This window comes from Passer montanus, unplaced genomic scaffold (genome assembly GCF_014805655.1).
Source record: "Passer montanus isolate IOZ18808 unplaced genomic scaffold, ASM1480565v1 scaffold2, whole genome shotgun sequence".
NCBI classification, from domain to species: Eukaryota; Metazoa; Chordata; class Aves; order Passeriformes; family Passeridae; genus Passer; species Passer montanus.
The window spans coordinates 25,842,363-25,856,278 of record NW_024366591.1 but is presented as its reverse complement, the minus strand read 5'-3'; the positions used below and the strand labels follow the sequence as shown (position 1 = coordinate 25,856,278).

General features: G+C 37.1%; 1 protein-coding gene across 12 annotated transcripts in view; it reads right to left on the bottom strand.

Annotated features, from left to right (window-relative positions):
• Nucleotides 1–13,916, bottom strand: part of PTPRK (protein tyrosine phosphatase receptor type K) — a 378,252-nt gene that overhangs the window by 11,459 nt on the left and 352,877 nt on the right. For 5 of the 12 annotated variants that reach the window (XM_039707323.1, XM_039707326.1, XM_039707328.1 and 2 more), the window contains 9 exons: nucleotides 11,536–11,720; nucleotides 9,717–9,804; nucleotides 8,822–8,898; nucleotides 8,612–8,629; nucleotides 6,173–6,209; nucleotides 4,274–4,371; nucleotides 3,448–3,564; nucleotides 2,595–2,749; nucleotides 1,344–1,479 (listed from right to left, as the gene is read on the bottom strand). In XM_039707323.1, coding sequence (XP_039563257.1) covers nucleotides 1,344–1,479; nucleotides 2,595–2,749; nucleotides 3,448–3,564; nucleotides 4,274–4,371; nucleotides 6,173–6,209; nucleotides 8,612–8,629; nucleotides 8,822–8,898; nucleotides 9,717–9,804; nucleotides 11,536–11,720 — 911 coding nt within the window. Of the gene's footprint in view, nucleotides 1–1,343; nucleotides 1,480–2,594; nucleotides 2,750–3,447; nucleotides 3,565–4,273; nucleotides 4,372–6,172; nucleotides 6,210–8,611; nucleotides 8,630–8,821; nucleotides 8,899–9,716; nucleotides 9,805–11,535; nucleotides 11,721–12,862; nucleotides 12,875–13,916 lie in introns of all 12 variants that reach the window. The other 7 variants (XM_039707322.1, XM_039707321.1, XM_039707327.1 and 4 more) reach the window with 3 other exon arrangements.

Here is a 13,916-nt window from a genome sequence, read left to right as displayed (position 1 = left end):
CAATCCTTCCCATTTTTACTAACTTGCCTTGAGAGAGCCTGAGTCCTAGATAACTGCAGAACTGTTTCAGTTAGGCCTCCAGTCAATTTTTACACAAAATGCCCATTATATTTACTCACCCTAAGAATAATAGATGTAAACCTTTTCTAGAACTGTGCCAGCCTCATGTAGCTATTGTGAATACCAACAAAGCTCTTAATTTATGAGGACAAAATTTAACATGTGCCTGTAAAAGCAGCACATGTCCAAGGACCATAGTCATCTTCTGGCTCTACAGCCTTCCCCATAGAGCTATGGAGCTATTGGCATCACTGTTGACTGTATGACCATCACACTTCATGCAATGACATCTTTGTTTTGCTATGCAAGTATGAACCTCTGAGAGAAGATGATAGGTAACAGTCAAAAGGGAGAGAAAGGAGTAATAATAGATGTGTTAATTCACATGCAAGTGCAGATTAATAAAGGAGGGTTAAAGCAGCCACACTGAAACACTCCATCCCATGAACTTCCCAAAGGTTAATGGGCCTGTAGCAGCAGTAGCTGACCAGGACCATCTGTTGTTCAACTGGCATAGGTTGCAGCATGGAATAAAAACTGCACCAAATTACACTGACATGTTTGGCTGCCATCTGCAGAGATTTGCATGAGGTCACAGGTGAAATAACATCTCAGGCACATGTCCTTGTGGAGGGCAGGACAGAGAAGTGGTAAACCACTTCAGGTAATCTACCAATATAAACCAATCATCTGTGTTTCTTTGGAAGCTCAGTGGTACTCTGGTGGCAGAGTGGGAGCTGTTAGAACTTCACTCCTAAGGCAATGGTTTTATTGTGAATCTGCTGAAGGTGTGTTGAAAGACCAAGAGTAAAAATATGGAAAATATTTGCAGCAAGGTCAATAAAGCAAACAAAAACAGAATTGGAAAGAGAGTGTGAAATGGACATAAAGTTCACCAGTAAATTTATAGATAAAGTGACTGAAGATTGTCTAAAAAAAGTATCAGCCTACTGAAATTGCATCTTTGGGACCTTGGGATTGCTAATACTAGAGCTGGGGAGAGACATCCCAGACATGCCTAATCTAAGGTCTTCCCTGAAAAAAATCCTTCTTTCTTTTCTTTTGCTACCTAGTTAGGAGGACACTTGTTTCTGTGAAGACTACAAGAGTTGACAGATTTGTTGCACCACGCTGATTCTGGATGCTTTTACACTCAGCAATTGTCCCCAGTGGAGGCACCCCCTTGACAGGGCCACCACCTGCTCACTTTGCAGAGTCACAGTGAAATTCTGACCTAGAAGGTTTCAAAAAGCATCAGGTGCTTCCAAAGCAGACTGCTGTACCTCAGTTTGTACCATGTTGATGCGCCGGGACCGCAAAGCTTTGACACAGTTGTAGATATCCACAACTCCTTCTCTTTCTGCCATATCCAACATGATATCAATCACAATATAACATCCTGTCCGTCCAGCACCAGCACTGACAAGAATTAGTAAATACTGTTAGGAATAGCCCCAGAAAAACATCAAAACACTTTATAACCGTTATTGAGAGCATTCTTATAAAATCATTCAATTTTTTATCACAGCCACTATCTAATTTTTATCTTTCCTCATCATGTCCTTTAAATCTTTTGATGTGTTCAAAACAACATTTTTCCATCACATTTGATATGCTAAGTAACAGTAAAAAAAAAAAGTTTATTCATTTTATCACCCAGATCAATATTTAAATAAAAACTTAGTTTAACTGAAATCTGAAGATTGATTAAACTTATGCACTTCAGAATATTATAGATCTCGTTTTTCTTTAATAAGATTAAGAACAATTTTTAAGTGATCTATTACAATAAGAAACTCAAGTGTATGTTTTACCAGGCAAGATCCAAGGTTTTTCAGACAGCACATTTAACAATATCCAGAAGATTCACTTAAGATTTATTTTGGCTTTACATAAAGCTATGGACAATCTTTGCACAGTGAATTATTATAATCAGTAAAGGCTGAGTAACTTTATCTACAAAATGTAATTAAACATTTGACTAAAATACTTAGGTAAATCAAGCATCTGTGGAAAGCAAATTCTATTTGTCAAAGGATGGTGTCTCAACAACATAACCTTGCAAAATCTGCACAGGAGAAACATTCTGTATTTGTTGTCACTAACCTCATTCCACCTTTCTTCATCTACTTGCTTACTTTGCTTTAAATTAATAATCTGTTCAGACATTATATGCAACACCAAGGTATCAAAGCAGATGTATCTACACTCATTCTCATATGCTGTCACAAAATTGTTGAAGGCTACCTAAAATGATAGCCTGGAGTATCATGATTTAGCTGGTGCAGCTGTTGCAGGAAAAAGAAAATCTCAGACTATTCTATTTTAAAAAAAGTACTAGAGAAGTACTAGAATCCTGTTATTTTCAAACTTTGCTGTAGACAGCCAAATCCTACTGCAGTGTGAATTAGGCAATTCAAAAAGAGAAGAACGAAAACAGAGCACTTCAAAATGATAGATGCTTCAGAAGACACTGCTGTAAATAACCATATAAACAGTTGTGAAAAATACAAATCTACATCTTTGGTACACACCTGCAATGGACAACAATAGGCCCTGCACTAGGAGGGTTAGACAATTTGACTCTCCGTATAAAGGAAAGCAGTCCTGTGGCATTGTAAGGAACACCATGATCTGGCCAGCCAGTGAAATGAAACTGTTTAACTTCACGGATTTCATTGTAGCCCCTCTGTAAAAGGCGAAAAAAAAAGGTTATGAAATTCGAAGTATTTCATAGACTAGATATTATCTGGCTCAAATAATGTTCACACATATTGATAGAATCTACATGCAGTTTTCATCATTTCATCAATTATTTAAAGCAACGATCCATAGGAAGCTTAGAGATGTCACTGGGTTATTTTAATTTTGAAGTTTGTAATTTTTACTTTAGACATTAGGTATGGTAGTTTTGCTGCACTGAAGATTTTTTTAATAGACTAGGATGCATTTCACATTGATTTTCAAACTAACTAGGGAAAGGGCCTGCTACATTTAAAGGCAAATATGATTTAGCATAAGACCACAACTGTATCACATGAGGTATTCACAGAATTTGTCCTTTGATTGAGATTGACTCAGCTGTGGTCAGAACAGAGGGCTAAGGGATGAACAGCAGGCATGACTCATAATCTGGTACTTGAGTTTAGCTCAGAAGTGTGACTGTGAAGAAGAGGTGACTTTCAGAGGGGGACGGCAGCAGCTGACATTTCTGGGGAAATTCAAAGTCCCACAGTGAGATGCCTGGTAAGGTAAGGCTGCCTACATTGTGGCCCAGCTAACAAGTCAGAAGGGTTTGGTATTACACAGAAACATCATCATAGCCTCTTTCATCCTCCTTGCTACCAGGAAACAGTATTTTGTTAAACCTTGTCAAAATGTGCTCACCCTTCCCAGCGTGAAGGTCCTGACAACATATTCTGCGAGGGGTTCCATCTCTACACAAGTCACTTTGAAGTCCCCATAAACTTCAGTGTCGTCAGGCCAGTATTTGTAACACTTGACCTAAATAAAAAATGGGTATGATTTTACACCAAGGGAAAAGAAAAGCTTAAGGATACTGTACTGCATTATATCGCATTTATTTCGAAAATGGCCATGCATTCATGCAGCTTGTCATGGCTAGTAGAGGTTATGTCAAGTTAAGCACTTGCTGCAAGGGGTTTCCACTGCTTTACACAGATGGATTTAGGTGCCAATTCAATTCTAAATGAGCATTTGTATTTTCTTTAGTGCTGAGCTGTGGAATATATTTCCACTTATGCTAAATTGTGATGCATTTTGTACCTATAATCAAACTGTTGCAAGTAATGTCAGATACTTTATAGACTTCCCTGAGGTATGTGTTACTGCTAAACCGTAAATAATTTGCTGATTTCTAGCCACTGATATAGAAGCACATTTCCTCTACTACTCTTTTTGTTTGAGTGATGCTATGAATTAACATTGCTATACAAATCTGTTCTGATGAAATGTGAATTTTGGATTCAGACAATTTTCCACTATGCATGAAAGCAACACAGCATCAGTTTTCAGAAGTTTCTTTTAGACAATACCATAACTACAACATTGCCTGGACTCTTTCCTGTTGCCCGCTCAGGACGCAGGGCTGCCCTTCACAAGACCTTTCTACATTCTGCCCATAGCATGTCTTGTCAGCAGTTTTTTTCTTTACACTTGCAGCATTAAAAAACAAATAAACCCAATAACTTACTCTTCCAACTTCCACTAAATTTGTGACCATCACAACACAAGCTGACTGCTCCTGCCAAATCATTCTCCAAAAGTCATAAACAGTCTCATGAACTGGACCTGTAAGAAAAAATTCCAGGTAATATTCTGCAAAAAACATAACAGTCAAAGTGAATGCTAAGAATAAAATCCAGTGTGTTTCAGAGCTGATGCATGTGAGCACATTTGCTCAGAGAAGAAAACTTTGTAAAAACACATCATCATGCCATTGTGCTGGTTTCCAGATTATATTGTTACTTCTAACCAGTGATGGATATTCTCAGTTTAACTGAATTACCACTTGAAAGAAAATAATGGCAGGTGTTTCATGTAGCAAAATGACAGAAGTAGCTTGAGAACTACAACGACACAGCAATGTGTGATTGTGTCTATAGTTACACTTCCAGTTTTGTTTTACATTTGTTAAATACAATGAGTTGAGAATGAGTTTCTTCAGGTGCTCACCAAGGAGATGCCTGTGCCAGAGTGAAGTATCAGGCAGGAGGGTGCTGGTACAGATACTCTGCACTTACTATCTGCTTCCTGGCAAGCATGGATGCACAAGTAGGCGTTGAGCCAGACTTTTCCCCCTGAAGTGTATTTAAACTAACTTAAGTACGTTTCTGTGAGGCAAATGAGAAGCACATGTTTAAGTTTTGTCTCCTGCTCTGCTGCAGAGACATGTTCAGTTGAGTGACAGAGGCATTTACCCTGTTGCAATAATCTCCAAAACAGCTCCTTTACCACCGTCCAGCAGTACTATAAATATTACTGTATATAACAGACATAGAATCACAGAATTATCTGGAAAAGACCCTTGACATTATCAAGTCCAACTATAAACCTAACATTGCCAAGCACACCACTAACCTCAAGTGCCACATTTGAAGACTCAAACACATTCTTTCATATGCTAGATCAAAGGCTGCACACAAAAGCAGCAATAACTTTTTCTCTCCTTTACACACTATAATGTGCAATGATTTGCATAGTAAAACACAAGTAAAATACAAATGTAGACTTAATGCCATGTAGAGACCTATTTAGGCAGCACTTACCCAAATATAAAAAACAAATGTAGTTGCAACTCTAAGCATCCTGCTTTAAAATAAGTCTTTACTTTGACTTTTCTGTGTGTACTTACAGTCAACTGAGGGACAAATAATAAGATATGTCCAGACAGCTATCTGATTATGATGACAGACCAAATAATGGCACACCTAAACCTCATTATTTTTACTTTAAATCATAGCCGCTGATATTTCCAGTGCAATCTTAGACTAATCTATTTGGTCTTCCTTATTGTGAGGAGTTCTATCAGAAATACAAACAAAAAAATAGGAATTCTTTTTTTTTCTCTAGCACCTCTTTTTATTAGTAGGGTGTTATATGATAAAGATTCGCCTCAGTCCTTTGTACAAAGAGTCTTTGTCCTCTGGCATTACTTTACCCAGATTTTCTGAAAGAGTTTAATTTATCATTACTATCTGCACTGCATCCTGGACTAAGTTGTAGACAGCAAAATAAAACATTATAATATGGAAAGAAAAATGCCTCAAGGCAGGTTGAAACTGTTTTCTTCTCTGTCCATGTCTCTTTTCTCTATTCATCTTCATAATTGGAAATCATGGTAGTAGGTTCTGACTTTATCAGTTGAATTTATCACTGACAGATTTGCTCAATAGCTAATTAACATGATACATTAGTGCAATTTTTGAATTTATTCACATTCCACCTGAACATACTATGTTAATTTACCATAAGACAAGATAACAACTCACAATACTGGGTATACTTTATTTTCTTCTACTATTTTACCAAAACACTGTGGAACTCTACAGAGAACAATTGTTTGATTTGATTAAAGCCGGCAGATCCTTACCTTGGGTTGCAATGTAGTGACTTGGTCTCTGATACCCCTAAAATAGCAATATAGGTTGGTTTGAGTACCACATTAGTAACAGAGAGTGGAAAATAAAAGCATAAGGATACTACAGAATCCTTATATCTAGACAACATTTTCAGAACAAACCAATATTTAAGAGCAGCATGAAGCTCAAAACCTAAAAAAACAGTTATTATTGAAAACGTTTGAATGACAACAGATAAAATGAAAATAAGAACATCTGACTTGAACAGACATTGTAGTGTACCAGGAAGGAGTACTCTATATTGGTCCCTTGCACCTAAAAATGTGTCCTCTATTGACATTATTTCTCTAGCTGTATATATATTTGGACTTTTATGTAAAATTTAATAAAAATTCTCTGCTACCATATTATCTCACAGCTGATCTATGTTCCCAATGCGAAAAAGCACACACCTTTTGTCTTTTAAACAGAAAATCACTGTGAGGCACAAAGAGGTATGTGCCTCAGCCCTAACTAATGGAGACAAATACATTGGTGTGTGCACAGAATCAAGGTCCTACTGCAGTGAAATCTGCTTGACTGCACAAAGTGTGCATCAGTTACAGTGAGCATGATACACACAAGTATATACACAGTCTTACACACACACACACACATATACATATATATATACATATATATATATATATATATTGTGTATATGATAATCCTACACAACTAAGCCTTTCCAGATAGCTGGATCTATGCCAATGCTAGCAGCACTAATTGTCCTCATACAAACTACAAGACAAAGAGTGAGAAAATAATTCAGAGTATATTTTGATCAGTGCCAGCAATTTAGCCACAAAGAGGAAGGAAAGTTTAGTGTTGCTGGTGAGAAGACAATACTGAATTTCACAATGTGGAAATGTTCATAATGCCAGTTTTTCTCTAGGTTAAGTTTTATTAGGCCACTTGCTGGAAGTATTGCATTACAGGGGAGTACAAGCCCTTGGATTACTAGTATTCACAAGATGCTACTAAACTGAAGGATTTCAGTATAGCCAAGGAGTTTATATTCTTTTCCACAGACTGCTTCATTATCCTGTCTAGAGTGAGAGCACCTTCCTCTGGGACTTCTAAAAAAAACATTTGAATATCTTATTCTTGGCTTTATAGGGGACCAAAATGGCATCAAATGACGAAAGAATTTCTCCTGAAGTCCTTACTATCAAGTCATAGTTTAAAATTATGGAAGTAGAACCTGTGCTAGACAGGTTTACACTCAGTAATGTTTTTGAGAAGAAGTTAAAAGTGTCACTTAAAAATTATAAAATGCCAATTTTAACTTGTAGCTTTCTTGCCTGCTTCTAATGAGATTCAATTCACTCCTAAATAAGAAAATCAATATCCTCAGGGAATTATTAAAAATCTGTAAGAGTTTTTTTGTTTAAGGCCCAGGCAAAATATCACAGGCCTATTATTTCACAGATACTGCCATGTTAAAATGTCCAAATAAAAAAGACAGAAATATATATGGAGCTAAATCTTTATATCCTGGAAAGTCAAAAGGGTCTTAAATAACTTATCAACTAAAAGTGGTCAGGAAAAACTACTAAGTTGCAATTATAAAGAAAAGCAATCAAAGCCATGTATTTGAAAAACACTTGTCATAGCCATTCCAATACCTTTCAAATGGCTTTGGAATTAATTTGAATACAACAACTTGTTTATTCCTAAGGTGTTAAGTAGAGAAAAGTCATATTGTGTTAGTCAAATTGCCTGGCAAAATTTGGATCAGATTTTAAAGTTTATAAACTAATTTGTATTCTGATTAAAGTATGGCATTTCAAACATTAGAGATTTTTTGCAGAAGTGAGGAAATTTCAGTGTTAAAACGTATATATATGTGTGTGTGTGTGTGTGTTTGTGTATATACTTTGTAACACCTAAATTAGCACCTTAAAGCAAATGCCAGCTAAATATTGCTTGTCTAAAACATTGTTAAAAACAAACAAACAAAAAATCCCCCCAACCTACATATGTCGTTATCCCTCCTTTTTTCACTAAACACATATTATGACTACTCCACAGGTATATTTTAAAACAACTACAGCACAGCATACTATCTAGCTTCTTATATATACATGGGAAGGGGAAAAGAAAAGTTGGTGGCCAAAATGACCACTAAAAAATGGGAACAGCAAATTCTCTTTAACAGATAAGCTCACCTGAATTACCTAACATCCAATAATATTCAGGGCTAAGCTAAAAGGCTAAATTATATTTTCAAAACAGGTACAAAACATATTCACACAGAAAATAAATTTTTTAAAGGAACAGATGAGATAAATTAGATGAGGCATGCATAGTTATCAACTGATAAAAATAGAAGAAGAAAGTAATTAATAACAATATCTATATTAAATATTTACAATAGGATGCTGTTATTCACATATAGTGGTACTTACATCCCTGTACAGCCAAATCTACAGCCCAAACCAAAGTCAGATGTGAAAGAAAGCACAACAATGTCAGTGAGTACTAGGACGTAGAACAAGGAAAGTGTACATTTGTTCTTAATAAAAGAAAGCTTTCAATAATTTTGTAGCATAACATGCAATAATTTCACATAGAGAAGCTGGCAAATTGAGAGGGAGAAAGCTGAGCATTCCACTCACATCTATGTAGTTGGCATTAATGTAATCTGAAGATGGATCATCTTCAACAGGTTGCAAAATCACCCTGGAGTGGTCATCTGTAAAAACCAAGTGGTTACGGAGCCTTTTTGAAGTGTGATTTTTAAGAAAGATATTAACGGTAAGTCATCTAGAAAACCAAAATCAGCTGGCATAAGCGCCTCACAATTTACAATCCTTAAATACAGATTGTTTACACAGAAATACAAAGAACCATTTTGTCTGAGGTCTGCAATTACTTCCAAAAACCTTCACTACATTTCATTAAGTGCACCTGAAAGGTATTGGCACTGTCACAAGTGGTCAAAAAGACACAAAGAAACCAGGTTACTTGCTCAAAGTCCCTTTCAACATCAGCTCCACTGTTGGTAGTCTAGAAAACCAAAAATGCTGATTACGGTTTCCTCACTTCCACCCCAAGCCTGCTCAAGTTCATATTGAGACATTAGTGAAATCAAGACAAAGGAGTTAGCAATGCACTTGGGAATTGATGAAGAGGTAACTCTACCCATTCAGGGACTTCTCGGGCACGGTGATTCCTGCGTGTTCCATTGCATGGGTAAAACAATACAAATTGCAAACAAGCAGAATCAACATCCAAATGAGTGCCGGCATGTTGCTGATATATGCTTACCACAGCTTGCACAACAGAGATGCAAATGCGAAATTCAGCCTGAGTTATAAAAGGAAGAAAGTTGAACTGTGAAGAGCAACAACAACAACAGCAAAAAAGAAAAAGCTGAGAAAGGCACTGTTCTGCTTCTCCGCTGCAGGTATTAAGCAGCTGTGCCACCGGAGACTTGCAAAGGAGGAGAGAGCACGGCCCGAGTAACACACGGGTAGAGCTATCGCTCAAACTGAGGACACCGATACTCACATGCTATAATGTTTCCATAGCGGTTCTTTGTTCTGTTTTGATCCTTCTTAGCGACATCCCAAGAAGCTGACTGCCCCTCAAAGAAACTCTATAAATAAAAATGTTCCGAAAGAAAACATTCTGACCATTATTTTTTTCTCCAAAAATAACAGTTTAAAAGAACTGCCCCATCATAAAGTAAGTTCAGCTTTGCTCGCCTGCCCTGGTCACCCAGGCAGTGCCAGGGTACAGAAATATCTAGAGAAGAAGGGAGCCTCTGTCCCTCTGACTGCTACCGGTAAACGGGCAACTCACTGAGGAACTCCACAGGGATTTCAAATTCTGTAATTGCCAGAAGGCTAAACTTGCTTATACATCCTTGCTATGGAGGAATGACAGTAAACTGAGAAAGCACAGAGAGACTGATCACTCTTCTTACAAGACAGTGTAATAGAAAGCCTGTTTACTACAGCATTACATTGCTTTCCACTTATTACTTAGTAAAACAACCTTTCCTTTCTACAGAGACACCAGGAACTCTCCTCTGCCAGTGTTCATTGTTCTTTTTGCCTTTCCTCATATACCTCCCTCTAGTCACTAGCAAAATTATTCTACATTTTTAAACTCTTAAGACTTTGATCTCTCAGTATTGATAGAAGCAGTTTTTATTTCTCCGTGGCTTTCTCTTCATTGCCTGTAGATATTTTACTGCTGTTGTACGTCTATGCTATTCCTTCCTTCCTTCCAGATGATCTCTTATCCTGGGTAAGTTATCTCCAGAACATACACAGTAGCCATGGAATCAGAACTTTAATGCACAGTGAGAAGCCCAAAGCAGGGAATAGATATCATGTACAGAGACAGAAGAAGAAGCAAGCAGGAAAACACCTGATACGGCATCAGGGACCACCCTCCCCCCAGTAGTGGCTGACACTTGGTATTAGCCTTGAAGTAAGGCAGAGCATAACAAAGCATGTTTAAGTAAAAGAGAGGAAAAGAGCATAATATTCTTTTAAAAACCACACATTTATTTATTCCAGTTCTTATGTTTACAGTAGAGACAGCTGCAGAAAGGAGAGAAGGTTGAAAACTGTGTCAGAAGAGATTGCTTACTCAGAGAAAACTCATTGTAAACCTAGCTGTATTGTGAGCAACCTTGGCAGTCCCATTCCCATCTTTACTATGTGTCCTGCCTGATATTCTAATCCCAAAGAATCACAACAGATTCAGAGATCAGAAGCAAAATGAATCTGTACTCATCTTCTACTTCCAGGGCTGGGAATTTCTTTCTTCCATTAAAGTTTTCAGTAGACATGCTCAGGCAAGTTTAATTAGAACTTCAAGATGTTACTACCCTTATTATCTTTTTACTGCTTCTCAACTGGAGCAAAGCCCCAGTATTGCCCTATTGAGATGCTAAAATAAATCACGAGAGTGCTTCCAGTCAATGTTTCTTGGAAAACCAGGCAGGTTAAATTCTTTTTTTTAACCTAGTCCAGGAGATCTGCACTAAAAATATCTCACATAACTAATTACAGCATTTCCACTAAAGAGCAGTAACAAAAGAGTGGCAGCTTCTTACAGTATGTCAAAAAGATTCTTTTTATAGCCTAGGGAACAGACAGGGATTTTCTACCAGGCAGTTGTAAAGGCCCAAACCATTTGACTCCATTTAGTATTTCACTTTTGGGTTACATATATAAGAATCTTATGCCTGTTAACCTGTTTTTCACTTAAACCCATGACATTTAGTTCCATCCTTCTGCAATACAATGCAAACAAAAGGCTGCTCATTTCAAAGGGATTTTTCCTAGCAAAGCCCCACCACTGGAGATCTCACCTCATACTCCTCTTTAAATCCATAGCTGTCAGAGGTCTTCATTAGGTTAATATGCTGCAGGAGATCAGCCACCCTGATGGCAGGGTGCAGCTGCCCAGTCTGGTATGGGGATTCTGTGCCTTCGCAGAGATAACGAGGGACATCCAGGAGTCGGCTGGACTCTGCTGTTGCACTGTGATTTTCATCTGTATTCACAAGAAATCAGTGCATTATGTAACCACAGGGCAGTAAAACCTGCTGCTATACATATCAACATCTATTTTGAATCTCTTCTTTCAAAAACATCTCTAATTTCTGAGAAAGCAAAGCACTTACTCTCCAGCACATAAATACTGCGAAGTACATAAAAGAATTTAACAGCAAACACATACAAAACTTTGCAGTCCATCATCCTGTAATAAAGATGTCTGAGGGGCATTTTATTTGACGCTACAAAACTTTATGACATAAATGTACTTGGAAATTCCAGACTCTATCAACCAAAGTAACTTTTTAAGGGCTAATACATATCAATAGCAATATTACACCTTAAATAATAAATTAGAATAATTCAATAGTGGTATCAGCACATAATTTGTCTAAAGCCAACAAAGTAAATTGAGAACACAGTAACAAAGAGAAGCAATTACACCATCACTTCAGAACACCACCTCCACTTAGGAAGATGAATCAGCATTACAGAGTGGTCATTTTAACTCGGGTCTTTTAGTAGAAAAATGAAACTTGAGTTGAGTGTGCTGTTTCAGTCACAACTTTTTGCCCTGTATAAGCAAAGAAGTTTCTTCTAATGCTCTCTGTGCTACAAGAATTCTCATATAAAAACCAAATGTCAAAGCTGCATAAGGTGATAATATTTTGTCAATACTGTGAAATACTAATTTTATTCAAATTAGTAATTATCAGAACAAATGGATTTACAGAGGAAGAAAAATTCTAATCTAAGTAGCTACTGAAATGAGAAGTGGGTACTCAACCCCTCCTAAACGTCTTGAAATCAGTTTACCAATTTCCTTGCAAAGGATCTAGATTAGGAGGCAAAACACTCTAGAAAAAAAATGGACTCCCCAAGGTTTGGATTTTGTACAGTAACACCAAAATATAAACACTATTAATGTCTTCTGAAATTAAATCTACTGAGAAACCTGACTCTTTGAACTGTCGCCCGAGTTGCGAATTTCAGTACCTAATTTATGCCTCACTAATCTGCTTAACAAGGTGAGTGGCATGCAGCAGTGACTTTTTGTTGTAGTGTTACCCATACCAAATCACACACATTTCAAACCACCTCAGGATTTGTAGTTGTCCCCATTGCTCATAGAATACTTACCAGTAATAGGCACTTTAACCCATTGAAGCAGCAAAAAACAATGAGTGAACAGAACATGAGAAATTTATTTCAGGATTATATTAGAAAATGGCTAAAAGAAAGTGACATTCAAAGTTGTTAAATCTTCACAATAGGTAACAATGAAATCTGTTAAAAAATTGTAAGGGCCACATTATTATACTATCAGTGTAATAATAGGGACTCAGGAAAAGCAAAATTGTCATACCAACTTAGTGCTAATGTACACAGAATGGAGAGCAGCATTAATAACTTATACATGAAGAAAAAGAAAACTAGTATAGCTACAAAATAATAAGAGTTTCATATAAAAACCCCATTTTCTATGATTTAGAACCCATAAATACTCCTCTAAATAAGGCAGAAGAAAACTATTTTGTCATGCTGGGCCGAGCAAAAGCTCTATAAAAATGGAGTAGGCCAAATGATGTAGTTCCAAAGGAACAAGGTTACAGATACCCAGCTTTTACTACATGGTGTACCCAAAAACTTGTACATTTCTCTTCACTATTTCAGTCCACTCTATGAAAATTAGTACCTCTTCCAACTACCAATGGTTTGCTCATATGAAGAAATTATCATGTCCAGAATATCATTACCAGTAGATGAAAGAGCAGACAGGAACTATTAAGCTGTTCTTCAGTTAGTTCCTTGCCCTCGGTATTCACAGCTGTCTGTAACTGTGTCTGCCACAGCAGAAAATACCATGGCAGGATGGCACTGAGTGGGAAGGTACCATGAGCACTTCACAAGCACAGGATCACATTTCAGAGTTATCTTGATTATTTGGGAGACAATGTGAAAATCGACAAGGTGAATTGAATGGTGAATGCAGTTTCCAATAGTGTTGGAAAGGGAAGTCAAATATATAACTACAAAATGGAGTAATGGACTGGAAAATGATAACTGTGATTTTAACAGGCAACTCAATGCAAGTCAGCAACATGAACACAATAAAACGGAGAAAATTCAGTTCAGTTAACAGAAACAGTAAAAGTGGGGCATGGGGATACCCATTCCACTCAGCTCAGCATTA